This window comes from Copadichromis virginalis, linkage group LG11, assembly GCF_057382275.1.
Source record: "Copadichromis virginalis isolate Kocher_CV1m ecotype Utaka linkage group LG11, C_Virginalis_male_GT1.1, whole genome shotgun sequence".
In the NCBI taxonomy this organism is placed as follows: domain Eukaryota; kingdom Metazoa; phylum Chordata; class Actinopteri; order Cichliformes; family Cichlidae; genus Copadichromis; species Copadichromis virginalis.
Window position 1 is genome coordinate 20,540,785 of NC_140628.1, and position 14,725 is coordinate 20,555,509.

A 14,725-nucleotide genomic window follows, 5' to 3' on the forward strand; every position below is an offset into this window, starting at 1 on the left:
TCTCAGCTTACAGTGAACAGGGTATTTATTATGATTTAAAATATCAATTTTCTGCCATTCTGCTGCCCGCAGTGTCAATAGAGATGCCCAGACCTTCCTTTCCAGCTCTTCTTTGTGGACTGTATGTAAACTCCATGTAAACATATTATCTTTCTCTTATCTTTGTTACCAGTATAGATAAAGTCTTACGGGAATCTCTGTGTCACCTAAAGAGAAAAACAACATCAAAACATCCAACTTGGTGGTGAGTTGTTTTTTGTTTTTTGCCAAATGACTAATATATATGTTTAGGGGTTTTTTTTGCCTACTTTCTCCATAAACAATTGTCAGACAACACAGAGAGAGGCTGAACAACATAATAATGCAGAAAGATGTAAACAAGTGGAAAAAAGAGTTTAGAATATATATTTAAAGAATGTGTAATTGTGAAAAAGTGCTACTAAACAATGTTAAAGGAAAAATGTGTCTCATCAGATATTTAGCTGTGGGTTTAGTTATTTTTGAAAGGTTTGGATATTCCATTTGTGTGCTTGCTGTAAATATGCTCTCAGATATGAACCTACCAAGAGGACTAAATACACACTTCCATATATTCAGGACTAGGGCTTGTGACCTGTACATTCATCACAAAATCTTATAGTGACCCTAATGCTCGCCCTGTCATACATGTTCCCATTGTGGGAATTCATATTAAACAATTCTCAAATAATTGACCAAAAAGTGCAGTCTTCAGGCTGTCCTGAAGTCTGTGGTTTTCTGTATTATTCTCAGTCTGAGTGGGCGTCCTTAATATGATTATCATTGTCTGTAAATACAGCAGTCATGCTCACTTGCTATTCAAACCTTTTGTATGCAAAGGGAAGCTAATCAGAAGAAAATCAGCTTAAAGAGAGGGTGACCTTGAAGACAGAGGTGAAAAAGCCAGTTTAAGACAAAGGTTGAACCTCGGAGTGCAGTATGAAATATGTAAAGGATTAAGATAACATAAATAAGGATCATTTTAATCTGTGAATCATGCAGACCTACTCTAGTCAGATCCAAAACTGTAAATGGCAAGCTGAAAATGAATGTAATGGGTAAACTTCAAGCTTTTGCATCTCTTGTATGTGTGAGAATTCTGTGATTTAGGTTTTTTCCATTTAGAAAAAGAAGAAAGAAGCAGAAAGGATCAAAAACAATGAATGGAAGAAAGTCAGATACAAAGAACAAGGACTGTACCGTCTAGTGATTATAATACAAATATATACCGTGTTGGAAATATTTACTTATCTATATACTATAGATCTATATCTTCAGATGTTTAGTTTATATCCAGTGGGCATAGTTAATGCATACAGTGGACACAGTTTAACAATAAGCCCATCCAGCTTTAACTGTCTGTGCAGCAGTCCCAAGTTTAGTCTTCATTCTATTAGATGACTCTGGACCCTGATGACTTTTTGTTGCTGAAAGCTCTGTTTAGTTCAAGGAACAACTCAGACTTGAAAGGGCAGATAAAAGAAGGGAAACTACACAAGATGTTTTCTGTGTTTAGTATATCAGGCTGTGGTCATCCACAGCCCAGCCCAAAGCCTAACCGAGAGTTCTGGCTCCACCTCTCAGTAAATTCTCCAGATGGTTTGATCTATATTCTACATCCCACATTTGCTCTGCTAATGCCAGTATACCTGTACACATAACTACTGGAAATACCTCAGGTCTGCCACACGCTCAGCTACACTTTTCCTAGTAAGAAAGAAAACTAATAAGCTTCTTTCAGAGAAAGTTATGCATCATTCTTCAGAGAATCTTTTCAGGGTAAACAATCAACCTCTGGGGACTTCTTCTCATGTTTTGGTAGCAACTATTAACAGGGCTCCAAAATTATGTTAAAAGTATTTTTTTAACTATTTAAAGTCATGGGGATTTTAAAGATTTTAACTTACTTTCTTAGTCATACTTATGTTATTAGATTAAGTCACAGTAACTATGTAACCATCAAAGATATGGCAGTTCTTTGATGTCCCCTTATCTTCACATATTCAGAAGAGATAAGTGTCTACAAATAACAGTATTCTTCTTAAGGAGGCTATTTAAAGGATAATGAGAATCTGTAGTTAATTTGCTGAATAATATCTTTAATGCTAAGCATAATAGATATACACTCAGTGGCCACAATATTAGTTACACCCAAATCACCTGCTCATTAATACAAATATCAAAATTAGCCAATCACACAAAAGCAACTCAGTGACATGGACATGGTCAAGATTGTCTGAAGTTAATACTGAGCATAAGAATGGGGAAGGTAAGTGACTTAAATGACGCTGACTATGGCACAGTCGCTGGTGCCATACTGACTGATCTGAGTATTTCAGAAACTGCTGATGCACTGGGATTTTCCCACACAACCATCTCTAGGGTTTACAGAGAATGGTCCAAAAAAAGAACATGTCCAGTGAGTGGTAGTGAACATGTGTTGTTCATGCCAGAGGTCAGTGGCGAAAGTAAATCAAATCACAACAGTTTTCAACTGAGCTACAGAAGAGCATCTCTGAACACACATGTCGAATCTTAAAGCAGATGGGCTGCAACAGCAGAAGACCACACAGGGTGCCACTCACACAGCTAAGAACAGGAAACTGAGGCTACAGGTTACACAGGCTCACCGAACATGGACAACAGAAAACTGTAAAAACATTGCCTGCGATTTCTGCTGCAACATTTTGATGGCGGGGTCACCACCATCCTGCTTTGTATCAGTCGTTCTGGTGGGTGGTGTTGGTGTAATGATGCTGAGGTTGTTTTCTTGGCACACACATAGACACTGTTTAAACACCACAGCATAACCTGAGTATTTTTGCTTACCTTAATGACTGCTGTACCCATCTTCTGATGGCTGCTTGGAGCAGGAAAATACACTATGTCACAAAGCATAAATGATCTCAAACTAGTTTATTGATCATGAGAATGAGTTCACTTTTCTCAAATGGTCATTATGGATTTGCAGCTAACAAAATCTGCAGCAACCGTGTGATGTTATCATGTCAATATGGACCAAAATCTCTCAGGAATGTTTCTAGCTTGTTGAATCAGTGTCATGAATAATTAGAGCACTTCTGAAGGCAAAAGGAGGTCCAACCTGATACTAGTAAAGTGTACCTAATGAAGTGGCTAGTGGATTGCTTTACTAAAATAGTAACCAACAAACCCAAAGTATTTTAAGACTCAAATGTTGAACTATGTTGTTTTATTATATTATATGTTGCTTCACATCAAGAAGGTTCTGAGTCTGCTGGCATGTTCCCCCCATACTCTGGTTACTCTGGTTTCCTCAGTCCAAAATCTAGAAATTACTTGGATTAGATTAATTGGTGATTCCAAATTGCCCATTGGGATCATTTGGATAATTGCCCATTCAAATCAACCATGAATTGGATAAGCAGAAGAGAATGGATGGATGTTAATTAGAATAGAAGGAAAAAGTGGAAGTACCAATTTCAGACCAATAATAAATATCAATGAAGAAATGTAATGCTAAATTAAATAAAACAGGGAAGTGTTTTTTTCACCTTCTAACATTATAGATGTGGTAAAAGCAGTACTCTGTGCTTTTCACAATCCTCTATAAGGTAACTAACCTCACCCACAGGTTATACATTCACTGCTTTTGTGGCTACAAAGCTTGTTTACAGAAGAGACAGCAAGAAAGCAGTCCTAGCCATGTGTGCATCAATGTGCACCTTTATTTTTCTGTGGTCTTTTAACTGTTTTACTTCAATTTAAGTGTTTAGTCCTGCTATTTCTCCTTTATGTTTTCTGCTTATTTATTGATCTTTGGTCTAACAGATGAGCTTGGTTATTCTATGAGAAGGCCTGCAGCTCCCTCTGCTGTTGTACAGCTAGAATATAGCAGGTGGCAGTGCAATATTGCTGACCTGAACCGAAACCGAAGTCAAACCGCACTGAACAAAATACAAGATTTATTTTGCAACCACTGGATAAAATGTGTAAACAAAGAATTTTGCAAAAGTCAAAATCTGAATTGCTGGAAGAAGGGTTTCAGTGAAATGTATTTATTACAGTTTAGTTATTCAAATGAATCCTGAAATATCATTTTACGATTATATACATATTAAATAAAATATAACTTTTCTTTTCTTTTTTCTTTTCTGGATTTTAGGAGTAGCCAAGAGTTATGTTGTAAGCATCAGCAGTGGTGACATTTAACAACCCACAGTTTCTGTCAGTGTGAACGCTGACAGCAACAACATTTGAAAAAAACGGAAACCCAAAACCACATTCAGCAGCTACAACAGCTAACAGCAGCAATGGACTGTAGTAAATAAATAAAACTGATTCCCACATTCTTCCTTTCAACATTGGATATATTGTGGGTTTTTTGGAAACAATGTTGTACTCCATTAAATACAGATTCACTCTGTCAGAGCTCAGCTGTTATTAAATAATCTGTAGTGGAGACAAGCTTGCAGACGGTGCTTCAGCCCACCAAAGGAAGTTAGAAAGTTTGACGTCAGAGATGTCAGAGGAGAAAACGAATAGCAAGTCACACCATGTTTTGGATAGCAGAAGGCAGATCAGCAAACCAGCGAAGGTACGGTTTTTTTGGACTCCCATTTACTTTCTCTTCATCATCATTTTTAATTTTAAAGATTTAATCTGTCAGAATGTTTTTATTCGGTTAGATTATTCGAGGAAAGGTTGGATTTATAAAGTTGTGAACAGGAAATGTTTGCATATGAAATGCAGTTGCTTGAACTAAATCTTTTAGGTTTTTTGGGTTTTTTTTTTTAATAATTGTAATGATTTAGACATATGTTAACATTTTCTGAATTTTTCATTTACTAATTTTATCTCTATCGCTTTGTAACTACCCACACAGTCCATCATGTCTCGTTGTGATGTAGAGTATACAAAAGAGGTCAAGCCTACAGTTCTGAGACATTTCAGATGTTCTGTCCTTAATACAAAAATTAAAATGTATCAAAATTCGAAGAATGGATACTGTAACATGAACTTTATTCTCCACATCTTTGGAACATGTAATATAGGACAATGTTTGGTCTCTTCTTGTCTTTCAGATAGAACATAACTGAGCTGACCTTCATGGCGATGGCAAATAACAAATTCCTCACCGTTGTCCTATTTGGTCTTTTTTTCAGTAAGGATGATTTAATAGTATTTCTCTTTTCTTTTTGTACACACACTCAAAATGAAGGTGGTCTCACACAGGAAAGTAAAACCACAAGCTGCTGTGCACGACGGAAACTTAACTGACTTGTTAGAGGAACTTAAAGTAAGTTTCAACTAACATATCCCTCTTTGTTCCCTTTCTTTCTCTAAGGCCTTGCTCCAGCACTTGCTGGTAAGTATCAAAAAAGATGATGTGTCAACTTCCTAAATGCATTTAAAAAAAATGAATCTTAATGTTGAGAAAAAAAATACAAATAAAAGTAAATGTAGAACTAGGCAACCAGTCGTGATGACTCAGTTTTTCTCTACATCTCTTGGGTTTTTTTCTTTCTTCCCACTCCATTTCTGTCTAACTGTCTGTTTCTCACTTTTTGTATTTACCAGACAGCACAGTGTCTTGCTACAGGATTGAGCCAGGAACAATAGCAGGCATCATCTGTGCAGATGTGGTGCTGACCCTTATTATTGTCGTTGTAACATACCGATGTGCCAGTTTTCGGCGTCAAAAGATAGATAATGGTAAGATGACGGTGAAGGGCTCGCCGGTCCCTGGGAGCCCTTTTATTTTATCACATTGGATTTCTTTTTTTCTTTCATATTCACCTATAAGACTGTTTCTCAACTATATTTTCACTATATTCATCAAACTGACTTCTTCTGTTATGTGTGATTTTAGCATCAAGTGTATACTTTCAACTAATAGCTTTTCTCCATTGTGCTGTCTCTTGTCTGATTTCTTCACAGCTCACAAAGTGTATATGAATGTCCGGGCCAACTGCAAGAGCTAAAAGGATGGTGCAGTGCATGAAAACACTTTCAACTTTCTTGTAGAAAACTGTTTACCTTTTTTAAAGAAATCTCCTCTGAAAATTAATTATACAAAAAAATCTTTAACTATTACATTTTAAGTTGAACACATTGTTTTACACATTTTATATCTTACTTCTTAGACTTCAACCTGTTAATTCATACTACAAAAAATAAATAAAAGAGTCTCATAAATGGGATTTCATACTCATACAATGTGGACTGTGATTTTAAATATGTTACAAAGTTAGATAAGATGTGTTTCAGTTTATTTAGTAGAGACTTTGAAAAAGGCAGTCCAGTTTTATCTTTATAGTACCATTTCACAGCAACAGTTGCCTCAAGGTACTGTTTATTGTAAAATAAGGACCCTACAATAGTACTGCATTTTAATAATATTAATTGTGTGTGATAATAATAATTGCATATGGTTAACATTCAAATACACTGTTAAAAACGATCAAGGAAACATTTGAGCAATCTTAACTTTAATTTTTGCTCTGATTTTGTATAAACAGCCCTCAAAGCATTGTTACAGCATTTTGATTACAAAAAATAATATACAAGGATTCCAACTTGAGTATTTTATTCACGGACATCAGATGTGTGGTTTAAATCTTCCTTTAATATTTTTCAGCAGTGTTATTTAATGTTAATTTAATGCAAACTATCGAAATAGTTTAACGGGACATGGAGATGTTGTGCAAATGTTCATATTATATTTACAAACTGTAAAATGTATAAAAAGTAATGCTAAAAAAATGTCCACTTTAGCACATTAATAAAAGAAAGCTAAAACATTCTTGTGTCTGGTAAGTTTTTCTTTTTTAAAGATGGAGGAATATTTCATCTTCAGACATGTTCACAGAACACATTTATATGGTTTTTAGCCAGTTAACTTAGTCTTGTTTTTCTACATTGTATAGCTTCACAGATTGTTCGGTTGCTCATTACTTTCTGTTTGTTTCTCGCTTTCATCTACTTGGTCATTCTGTAGCTGACATTTAAGACCTGATTAGATTTCAGACATGTAGGACATGATTAGATTTGGAGCGTGGTTCCGCTGTGTGGTTAACATGGCTCCACTTTGTCCTTTCAGGCAAACACAGAATGAAAAATGCTAACCAAAGTGATTTCATATCTCTTTACTTATGTGTCTGATCTCAAGTACACAGTGTGCTTGATTGATGTACAGTGTTTCCTTTCAACCGTCTCTTATTACCTTGTGAGTCATTTACTTTCACAGTTTTGTGGATGATGTCAACTTTTAAAGCTAAACTTCCGGTGATATGTAGCAAATATGCCTTGCTGCCTGTTTCTTTGTTAATTAACAGAAAATGTTACACAACGCAACATTTCCCTGTTAATCTGTGTTTGTGTAAAAAAGTGTATTTGAAATTATTTTTATATTTTATATTTTATTTATTTTGTTTTATATTTTAAAAACAGTCTTCCAAGTAATTAATTTCTAAGTAATTGAATAAAGGTCAAGAGTGTCACCTAATAAGACATCAGTTCAGGTTTATGCTCTGAGCCACCTGATCATCGCTATGTCTCCACTTCATTGGGTTCACATGTCACCTGTCACCCCCATTTATCAGACATTACTTTTGGTGGGGAACTCTACAAAGTGATGTTAAAGGCTATAAAGTTGCCTGTTCCACCAGTGCACAAAACAAAAGCAGCACTCAATGACCATCAATGACCATCAGGTTTACTTCAACCACTAACCACCCCCATAGACCTTGGTCACATATAACTTTAGACTTTGCTACCAGCGAGCCCGTTTCCTCCAGTCCGTAATTCTCCCTGCAGTTGACAGGTTCTCCAAGTCAGGCCATTTTGTCTCTCTGGACAAACTCTCCTCTGCCTCCGAAAACACCAAGCTCTTTGTGGCTCATGTTTTCAGACTCCACAGACTCCATAAGGTCTCTGACAGAGGTCCTCAGTTCACTTCAGAGGTCTGGAAGACCTTCTGCACCTCCCTGGGAGCCAAAGTAAGCCTTAGCACCGGATACCACCGGCTATCCAATGGTCAAACCGAAAGTTGTCGACATGTTTGGACCTGGACTCTGGAAGCATTACTAAGGACCGCTGATGGACAGCGCTGCTACGGGGATCGGCTGAGAAGACCAAACCCCAAGTATGCACCAGGGCTTGCTGCCAGAGGCATTCCTCTCAAATCACGCAAGCTAGCTCCATGCTATATTGGATCATATTAAGTCAACACCTCCATGTTTTGCTCACCTCCCATCCATTGACAGCAATCAGCGAGGCAATAGCTAAGCGCAGTCATCCACTCTCCGCCAGTTTGTCAGCTACCTCATGGTGGTAACCAGGCCTCATTGCTTCGTATCTTTATGTCTATGCTCTTTACTTGCCTTGATTTCCTTGTGCCTTCAGTTTCTGACATGACACCGCGTAACTCGTGTGCAGCTCAAGTTTTGGCTACCCTCCTCAGAGCTCCATGCTCTCCTCCTGCAAATAAGACCGCAAATTCAGTGTTCACCTTTTCCCCAGTAATTGCTCTCCCCACTCAACACCTAACTTAGTTCTCCCTCTGTTTCAATGCCTTCATGTTAGACACTCACACTATGTTCTTAAATCTGTAAAGTGAAAGTAAATACAAAACTTCAAGGATGTTTCACTGATAATTATCAGAAACAGTCAAAATGCTTGAATTTGTCTTGCAAAATAGTGATACTGAAAACATGAAAAACACAAGTCTTGTTTTAATGTTCATACACTCACTGATTCTGAATTTGTGCTCAATATATCACTGGGTGTCCTGAAACGCAGCACCCAGTTGCTACTAACCCTCTTAATTACTACGGGAACAGTAATGTGTATATTTGGTTAAATGTGGGAATCTGCTTGACAATAACAGTGAAGCTTTCATTTTTACAGACAGTACACCCAACTTATAGATAAACCGGTGGTTTTAAAGCGGCTCAGAGACTAGGTAGCTCTTACTGTGGCCAACCGCTCGCACTAAACCACAGGTCATGCGGAAACGCTCTATACAGAGATACCATCACACGTATTTCTGCAGAAACTGAAGGTGTAATGAAACTGACCTCACACAGCTCCTTATCTTTGCCTAGCCTAGATTTTATTTTTATGAAAACATCGCTAAAAATTAAAATTAAAATAAATTAAAGGATTAAAGTCAAATATTTTCTTTTTATAGAGCAGCATTCCTCACAGAAATGTGGCAAAAACAGAACCACCAGCTTCCTCTTCTCTGAGTGGACTCACTTCTCCTCCTGCTATCAGAGTCATATGCTCACGAATCCTGACACCCTGACAACGCTCCCTGTGGACAGCCCTTTACCAGAGAACCCTTCTACCTTTCGATATCTAGGTGCGAGAGCCTAGCGAAAGAGAACAGAAGGACCGGAGGCTCTCACCCTCCTTGTCTCATTTCCTCTTAGACCAGAAACCAAAAACTTTAGAAGATGTCTGATGCTCTCTGTATTGTGGGTTCGTTGTTTGGTGAGTAGCGTATACTTTGGTTTTGAACATCTATAGCAATGGTAGCAAAGGAACACAGGACTACCCTCGATTCTTTTTATAACCTGAGGTTCGTTTATTCTTTTTCTCGCAGGCTCATCAGAAGGACAGCAAGGTATCTAGCTTCAACTCTTTGCTCGTGTATGATGTGTGTGTTTGGCTTTTGTATTTCAATCATATGTTGTTGGGGTTTTTTTTGTTTTAACAGAATGTGGTTCCTGTTACCTGATAAACATGGAATCTGTAATAGGCATTATTGCCTCTGACATCATCTTGACCATCTTCATCACTATTTCTGTATTTTGCTTTGCAACTCATCAGAGGAGAAAGAGGGAATGGGAATCACACAGTGGTGAGCACTGTATTCGTGTGCCTTTCTTTACATGTGTATGTTTGCCTAGTGGTGTTATGCCAAATGGGCATTAACCTGACACTTCTAAATCTCCTATCAGGCAAAAGAAGTGTACCATCATCAATTTCAAAGAAAATGGCAACAGAGGTCACAGAATCTCCATACCAGGTGATGTATAGACTCTTTTAAAAATAAAAAATGACTAACTAAAAACACACTTGAAACAAAACAATACATATAATGTATATTATACGTATTACAATGATGCATTGATTTGACTTTTCTGTAGGAGTTACATGGAGTCCAGTCAGATGTTTACAGTGAACTTCGGCACTATAGGAAATGACTGAATAACATAAAAAGTATCAAAGTGCTGACAGTGTCCTGTTTGTAATTAGCTCCACAATGTAAAATATAAACTAAGATTTGTCACATTTACTCGCAAATAATTTGTTTATTCTGCATTAATTGATTGATGTTGTATTCAGTGAGTACTGCCTGGCACTAAATGTAATCGTTGCTGCTTCACGTTCCTGTTTTAGGCTGTTTTATGATATGTATTTGTATCTAACTAATAATAAATGAAACTACATTTTAAAACCAGATTTTTGGCTCAGACAGATCCTGTCAAGTCTTCAAAAGTAATTGCATTGCTTCATTTATGATTTAATTGATGTTGGCTTTATTTTCATCACACTCTGACAGCTTACACCAACACACCCAGCACAGGTTAAATCAAAACATATTTATTTTTTACATTTGTTTGTTTGATCAGAGAACAAAAACGTGTGCTGAAAATCTAATTTTGGATAGAAAAAGTCCCTGCAGTATCCGGATGTGGAAGCAAACTGTCTTAAGTTGAGTCTCCTGAGTCAACAGACAGTGATCCGTGATTCATAAGGAAGACATGCAATCTGAAAATAGAGAGGAAAAATGTTAAAACTGCAATCAGAACATGTGGAACACAAGCCAGATATAGAAAACTGGTTCATCTTAAGTGAAGGAAATGTGAGGAATTAAGTCGGGCAATGTGGCATCAGTGGTTTTCTAAGTCAGGTTGGTTACTTGGAGTTATACTTGAAATGTGATTCAAATCCAGAGGAAACTGACCTCTGTGTGCTCATCAAACGACATGGCTCTTGGATGGAATGGGCAAGCTGCTGGGCCTGTGCTCTTGTGGGACTAAAGCAAAGAAAAGATAGGATCACAAACACTGATATAACCCTCTGGAAACAGTCACTGTGTGCATTACATTAGTAATTAAGAGAACAACAAATTCTTACCAACTGGATAGGTTTCAGAGCTCATATATTCTCTGGTTTCTGTGGGAATATTAACAATTGTATAGCTTTTTTATTTCTCACAGCATAACTCCTGGAAATATGTCATACAGAATATGGTCTTACCATCATAGTCCGTTTGTTTATTGGTGCTGACTCCAGCCAGGCTGTCACTGCTGTCTTCCAAACTACCCCAATTTGGCCTTTCTCTGATTTGGCCATGGACCAACATACCACTCATCCCATTAACTTTTCCTCGTGTGGCCCACCTTTGGAGATTGGTGCTTTGACCGCCACCCTCCCAAGCATTTGTTATCCCTCCTTCCTCACTGTCTCTGCTTGCTTGGAGTTCTCCTTGAATCAAACTATGCTCCCTGCTCCCATGGTCCTGAACCAGGCTGCTGGTCATATCCATCGCTGCCATACCGTCTTTGCCCACTACAGTCACCTTCCTTGACGGAGCCTCATTTTTTGCCACAGCTCCAGGAATCATGATCTCATCGCTGTCAAGGTCTTTGGATACATCTAGGAAGAATGGAAGTCATTGCTATGCCATCTGAATCACCACATTCACCGCACTGATACAGACAGTTTGATTCAATTGGCTAATAATTTTGATTAAAAGCACTGCACCTCTGCTTTCATCTCCATTTTTGTCAAACGCATCAGGTTCTGAAATATTAGAAAATGTCTTTGTTTACTGATATTGCATTACATTCTTTTTTACTAAATTTGCACATCATCCAAATTGCTCACGTACCTGAACATCTGTTGGTTTCAGAGCTCTCTGTAGATTTGGCATCTGACATATCTGTGAATGAATTTTTAGCCATTTATTGAAAAAGTAATTGTGCTTTTTTGTTTGTTTGAGTTCTTTTGTTTTGTTCAGTGTGTTTTTAGATGCTCTTTAAAAATGAAAAAGGAAACAACAAAAAAGTGTACCGTCTGAGTCTTGCTCATTCACAGTGCCACATAGAGGGGTCCTTTGTGCTGCATTAAACAAGTAAAAGTAAACAACAAAAACAGCACGATTACTAGAAATGTTTCTGTTCTCTTTAATGCACTCAGGATTTTTTTTAAAGAGAACCAAAAGTAATTTGAGGATGTGAGTACATCTGAAAGCTACATTTGGAAGCACTGACCTGTGACGGCTGCAGGTGTGGTCCTTTCTGTAGTAAGTGCTAGTGCATCTACAAATTTGCAATGAACAAGTCTTGTGATCATTTCAAACAATGGTACAAGCATTGTTTAGCGACATGAATAGTTCTTACCATGTAGACAGCTTAACACATCTTCTTTTGGGGATTGCCCTGTTAGACAGATTTGAATTTTATTACAAAATTAACAGTTTCCTGAACAATATTTAATTATTTACTCTCTTTCAATGGTTTACCTTTGATAGAAGCTGCCACCACCATATCTGCAAACGGAAGCAGGAGCAGGCAACACAACAGGCTGAAAAAATTATTCAAGATTTCAGTTAGAAAATATATACTTATATCAAAACTAATGCAATATCTCATTTGTGGCTAGTACATGAAAGTAGCTTTAATTACAGAAGTTTAAAATGCAAAATAAATCCATCCAGACTTACATCTTCATTGCTGACTTTGGGTCCTGGGTCTGTCCACTGTTGGTCAGTAAGGGTGCAGTTAGGTGGCTTTTATGTGCTGCTGCTTTGTCTCGCTTTGTGACCTTTAATAGGCCTTGCCTTAGTTAATTATAGATTCTCACAAGAAGTATCAAATTGAGTTTTAGTCAAAGACTGTTTCTTTGTGTTGAACAGTGCGTGAATGGCACGTAGAGGAGCAACAATTAGGTTAAAGGCTCTGATATGTTTACAAAGGCCTATTCATTTCAGTTCAGTATGACAACAATCATTCTTAACATTCACAGAAGCCACTGGTCTTCCCCTCATTTATGTGTTAATTACAGGTGGCTGTTTTTTTTTTTTTTTCAGAGAAATGCCCCTGAGGCTATTCTATGGCCACAGAACATGTATTGTTTCTCCATTGTCCATTTATTCATTGTGGTTCTACAAATGTCATGAAGAGTGCAAGATTTCAGGTGAATCTATTTAGATTGCAATTTCATATATATCCCTTCTTTCTCTAGTTCTACAGTACAACCACAATGATATTAAAAGCATGAAAATTATGTAAATCACATTTAACCCTTATTGTTCATAATCTATATGCTTTCACATTATGATTCAGATCAATTTTGAATTCATAGTAAAAGTTTACAACAAATTTTGAACAACAGATCAGATCAATTTAGAATATATACAAAACCTGTTCTGCATTAATAAATGAATGATTTATCCTTAAATATTGTTTCACAGATGATCAATATTTATTCAATGTTAATGAACACTTAGAGCAAAAGAATGCTTATTGCAAACTTGTCTGTGCGTTCAAAGCAGCAATAAAAGGTCAATCACACACATGCCATTATAATCTTGTTCTGCCGCATTCCCTCCTTTAATCTCTGTTTCAATAGTTCAGAATAGATGGATTACAGTTTGTTTATTGTTAGATATTCTCACATGTGTTATCTGCTGGTACACACATTTATATTTAGTATAGCTTTAATGATCACTCGTCTTACTATAATTCACACTTTAACTATACATTTATACAGAACTTTATTCCATACACTTTAAGTATTTTATCTTCTTCATATTGACTGCAAATTCAAAATCCCCAATTAACCTGACAGTCTTTGGACTGTGGGGGAAAAAAACCCACTCTAGATACACTGAAGTAGATCAAGCATGCAAATTCCACACAGAGATGCCACAGCAAGCATATGAACCAGGAACCTTTTTGCACTGAGGCAACAGTGTTAACCAGTCTACCACTATGCCCACCTTATTTCAGACCTCATACCTCTGTTACTTATGATCATTCCCCCTGATGTTTTACTATGATGCTGTTTGGCGATTCCACCGTGATCCTTCAAAGACCAATAGGTTCCTTTGTCTGCAGAAACCTGGGCAAATGTGGAGGAAACACTGACTATTCATGTGATAGATAAACATGGCATGTACATTTTCACAGTTTCAAAATTCCCTACTACACATTTTCCTTGATTTGACGCACATTAGTGGACCTAAAAAAAATCTCAATGAATGAAGGTCATATTTGAGTTTTATTTTCGTGTATTTTGGGTCACTTTAAGAAAAGTAATCAAATTTCAACCTTAAATGATTACATTTATTATTTAGGTATTTTCCCGATGTCAGATGTGAAAATAACAGTACTGAATTAAGTAAACCGTTTGTGATGCTCAGATAAATATAGGCATAGGCCTTGCTTAAACCCACACAGGGGAAATTCACTTGTTACAAAAGCACAAGGTACAGGAAGAAAAAATGAATTAGAGATATATTAGAAAAAAATAAAAATAAAAATAGAAACAAAATAGAAACAAAATAGAAACAAGAAAGCCAAAATACAATATTATGCACACAGTAATACATTTATTTATATTCATACATTTACTTGTTTTTAACAGATGGGATGTTTTAGTCTACTTGTGGAACCGAACACTGAGTTTTAAATAAACTAAAAAGCTT

General features: G+C 36.8%; 3 protein-coding genes across 3 annotated transcripts; 2 read left to right on the forward strand and 1 right to left on the reverse strand.

Annotated features, from left to right (window-relative positions):
* Positions 1-4,509: 4,509 nt before the first annotated feature.
* hcst (hematopoietic cell signal transducer) lies at positions 4,510-6,802 on the forward strand. The gene is made up of 5 exons (XM_085473548.1): positions 4,510-4,594; positions 5,082-5,161; positions 5,345-5,365; positions 5,578-5,712; positions 5,938-6,802. The coding sequence occupies exons 2-5, from the start codon at positions 5,107-5,109 to the stop codon at positions 5,979-5,981; spliced, it is 255 nt and encodes an 84-aa protein (XP_085329674.1). The 5' UTR covers positions 4,510-4,594; positions 5,082-5,106; the 3' UTR covers positions 5,982-6,802.
* Positions 6,803-9,240: 2,438 nt separating this feature from the next.
* tyrobp (transmembrane immune signaling adaptor TYROBP) lies at positions 9,241-10,462 on the forward strand. Its single transcript, XM_085472672.1, has 5 exons — positions 9,241-9,495; positions 9,608-9,628; positions 9,722-9,865; positions 9,966-10,033; positions 10,155-10,462. Exons 1-5 carry the CDS (start codon positions 9,459-9,461, stop codon positions 10,209-10,211), a joined length of 327 nt encoding a protein of 108 aa, XP_085328798.1. The 5' UTR covers positions 9,241-9,458; the 3' UTR covers positions 10,212-10,462.
* A 157-nt stretch (positions 10,463-10,619) lies between these two features.
* On the reverse strand, positions 10,620-14,134 carry LOC146698450 (uncharacterized). The gene is made up of 12 exons (XM_085472673.1): positions 14,037-14,134; positions 12,740-12,775; positions 12,539-12,600; positions 12,417-12,455; positions 12,288-12,335; positions 12,088-12,135; positions 11,906-11,956; positions 11,779-11,817; positions 11,272-11,670; positions 11,149-11,187; positions 10,976-11,047; positions 10,620-10,779 (listed from the first exon to the last, which is right to left on the reverse strand). Exons 2-11 carry the CDS (start codon positions 12,745-12,747, stop codon positions 10,989-10,991), a joined length of 792 nt encoding a protein of 263 aa, XP_085328799.1. The 5' UTR covers positions 12,748-12,775; positions 14,037-14,134; the 3' UTR covers positions 10,620-10,779; positions 10,976-10,988.
* Between the last annotated feature and the right edge of the window lie 591 nt (positions 14,135-14,725).

What these genes read in the sequence shown, in the direction of transcription:
- hcst (XM_085473548.1), top strand. Translation starts at nt 5,107, where the DNA reads ATGGCGATGGCAAATAACAAATTCCTCACCGTTGTCCTATTTGGTCTT. An exon ending in CCTTGCTCCAGCACTTGCTG is followed by an intron (nt 5,366 to 5,577) that starts GTAAGTATCAAA and finishes TGTATTTACCAG; the next exon opens with ACAGCACAGTGTCTTGCTAC. An exon ending in GCGTCAAAAGATAGATAATG is followed by an intron (nt 5,713 to 5,937) that starts GTAAGATGACGG and finishes ATTTCTTCACAG; the next exon opens with CTCACAAAGTGTATATGAAT.
- tyrobp (XM_085472672.1), top strand. Translation starts at nt 9,459, where the DNA reads ATGTCTGATGCTCTCTGTATTGTGGGTTCGTTGTTTG. An exon ending in TATTGTGGGTTCGTTGTTTG is followed by an intron (nt 9,496 to 9,607) that starts GTGAGTAGCGTA and finishes TTTTTCTCGCAG; the next exon opens with GCTCATCAGAAGGACAGCAA. An exon ending in CTCATCAGAAGGACAGCAAG is followed by an intron (nt 9,629 to 9,721) that starts GTATCTAGCTTC and finishes TTGTTTTAACAG; the next exon opens with AATGTGGTTCCTGTTACCTG.
- LOC146698450 (XM_085472673.1), bottom strand. An exon ending in GGTGGCAGCTTCTATCAAAG is followed by an intron (nt 12,456 to 12,538) that starts GTAAACCATTGA and finishes TCTGTCTAACAG; the next exon opens with GGCAATCCCCAAAAGAAGAT. An exon ending in AAATGGAGATGAAAGCAGAG is followed by an intron (nt 11,671 to 11,778) that starts GTGCAGTGCTTT and finishes CATTCTTCCTAG; the next exon opens with ATGTATCCAAAGACCTTGAC.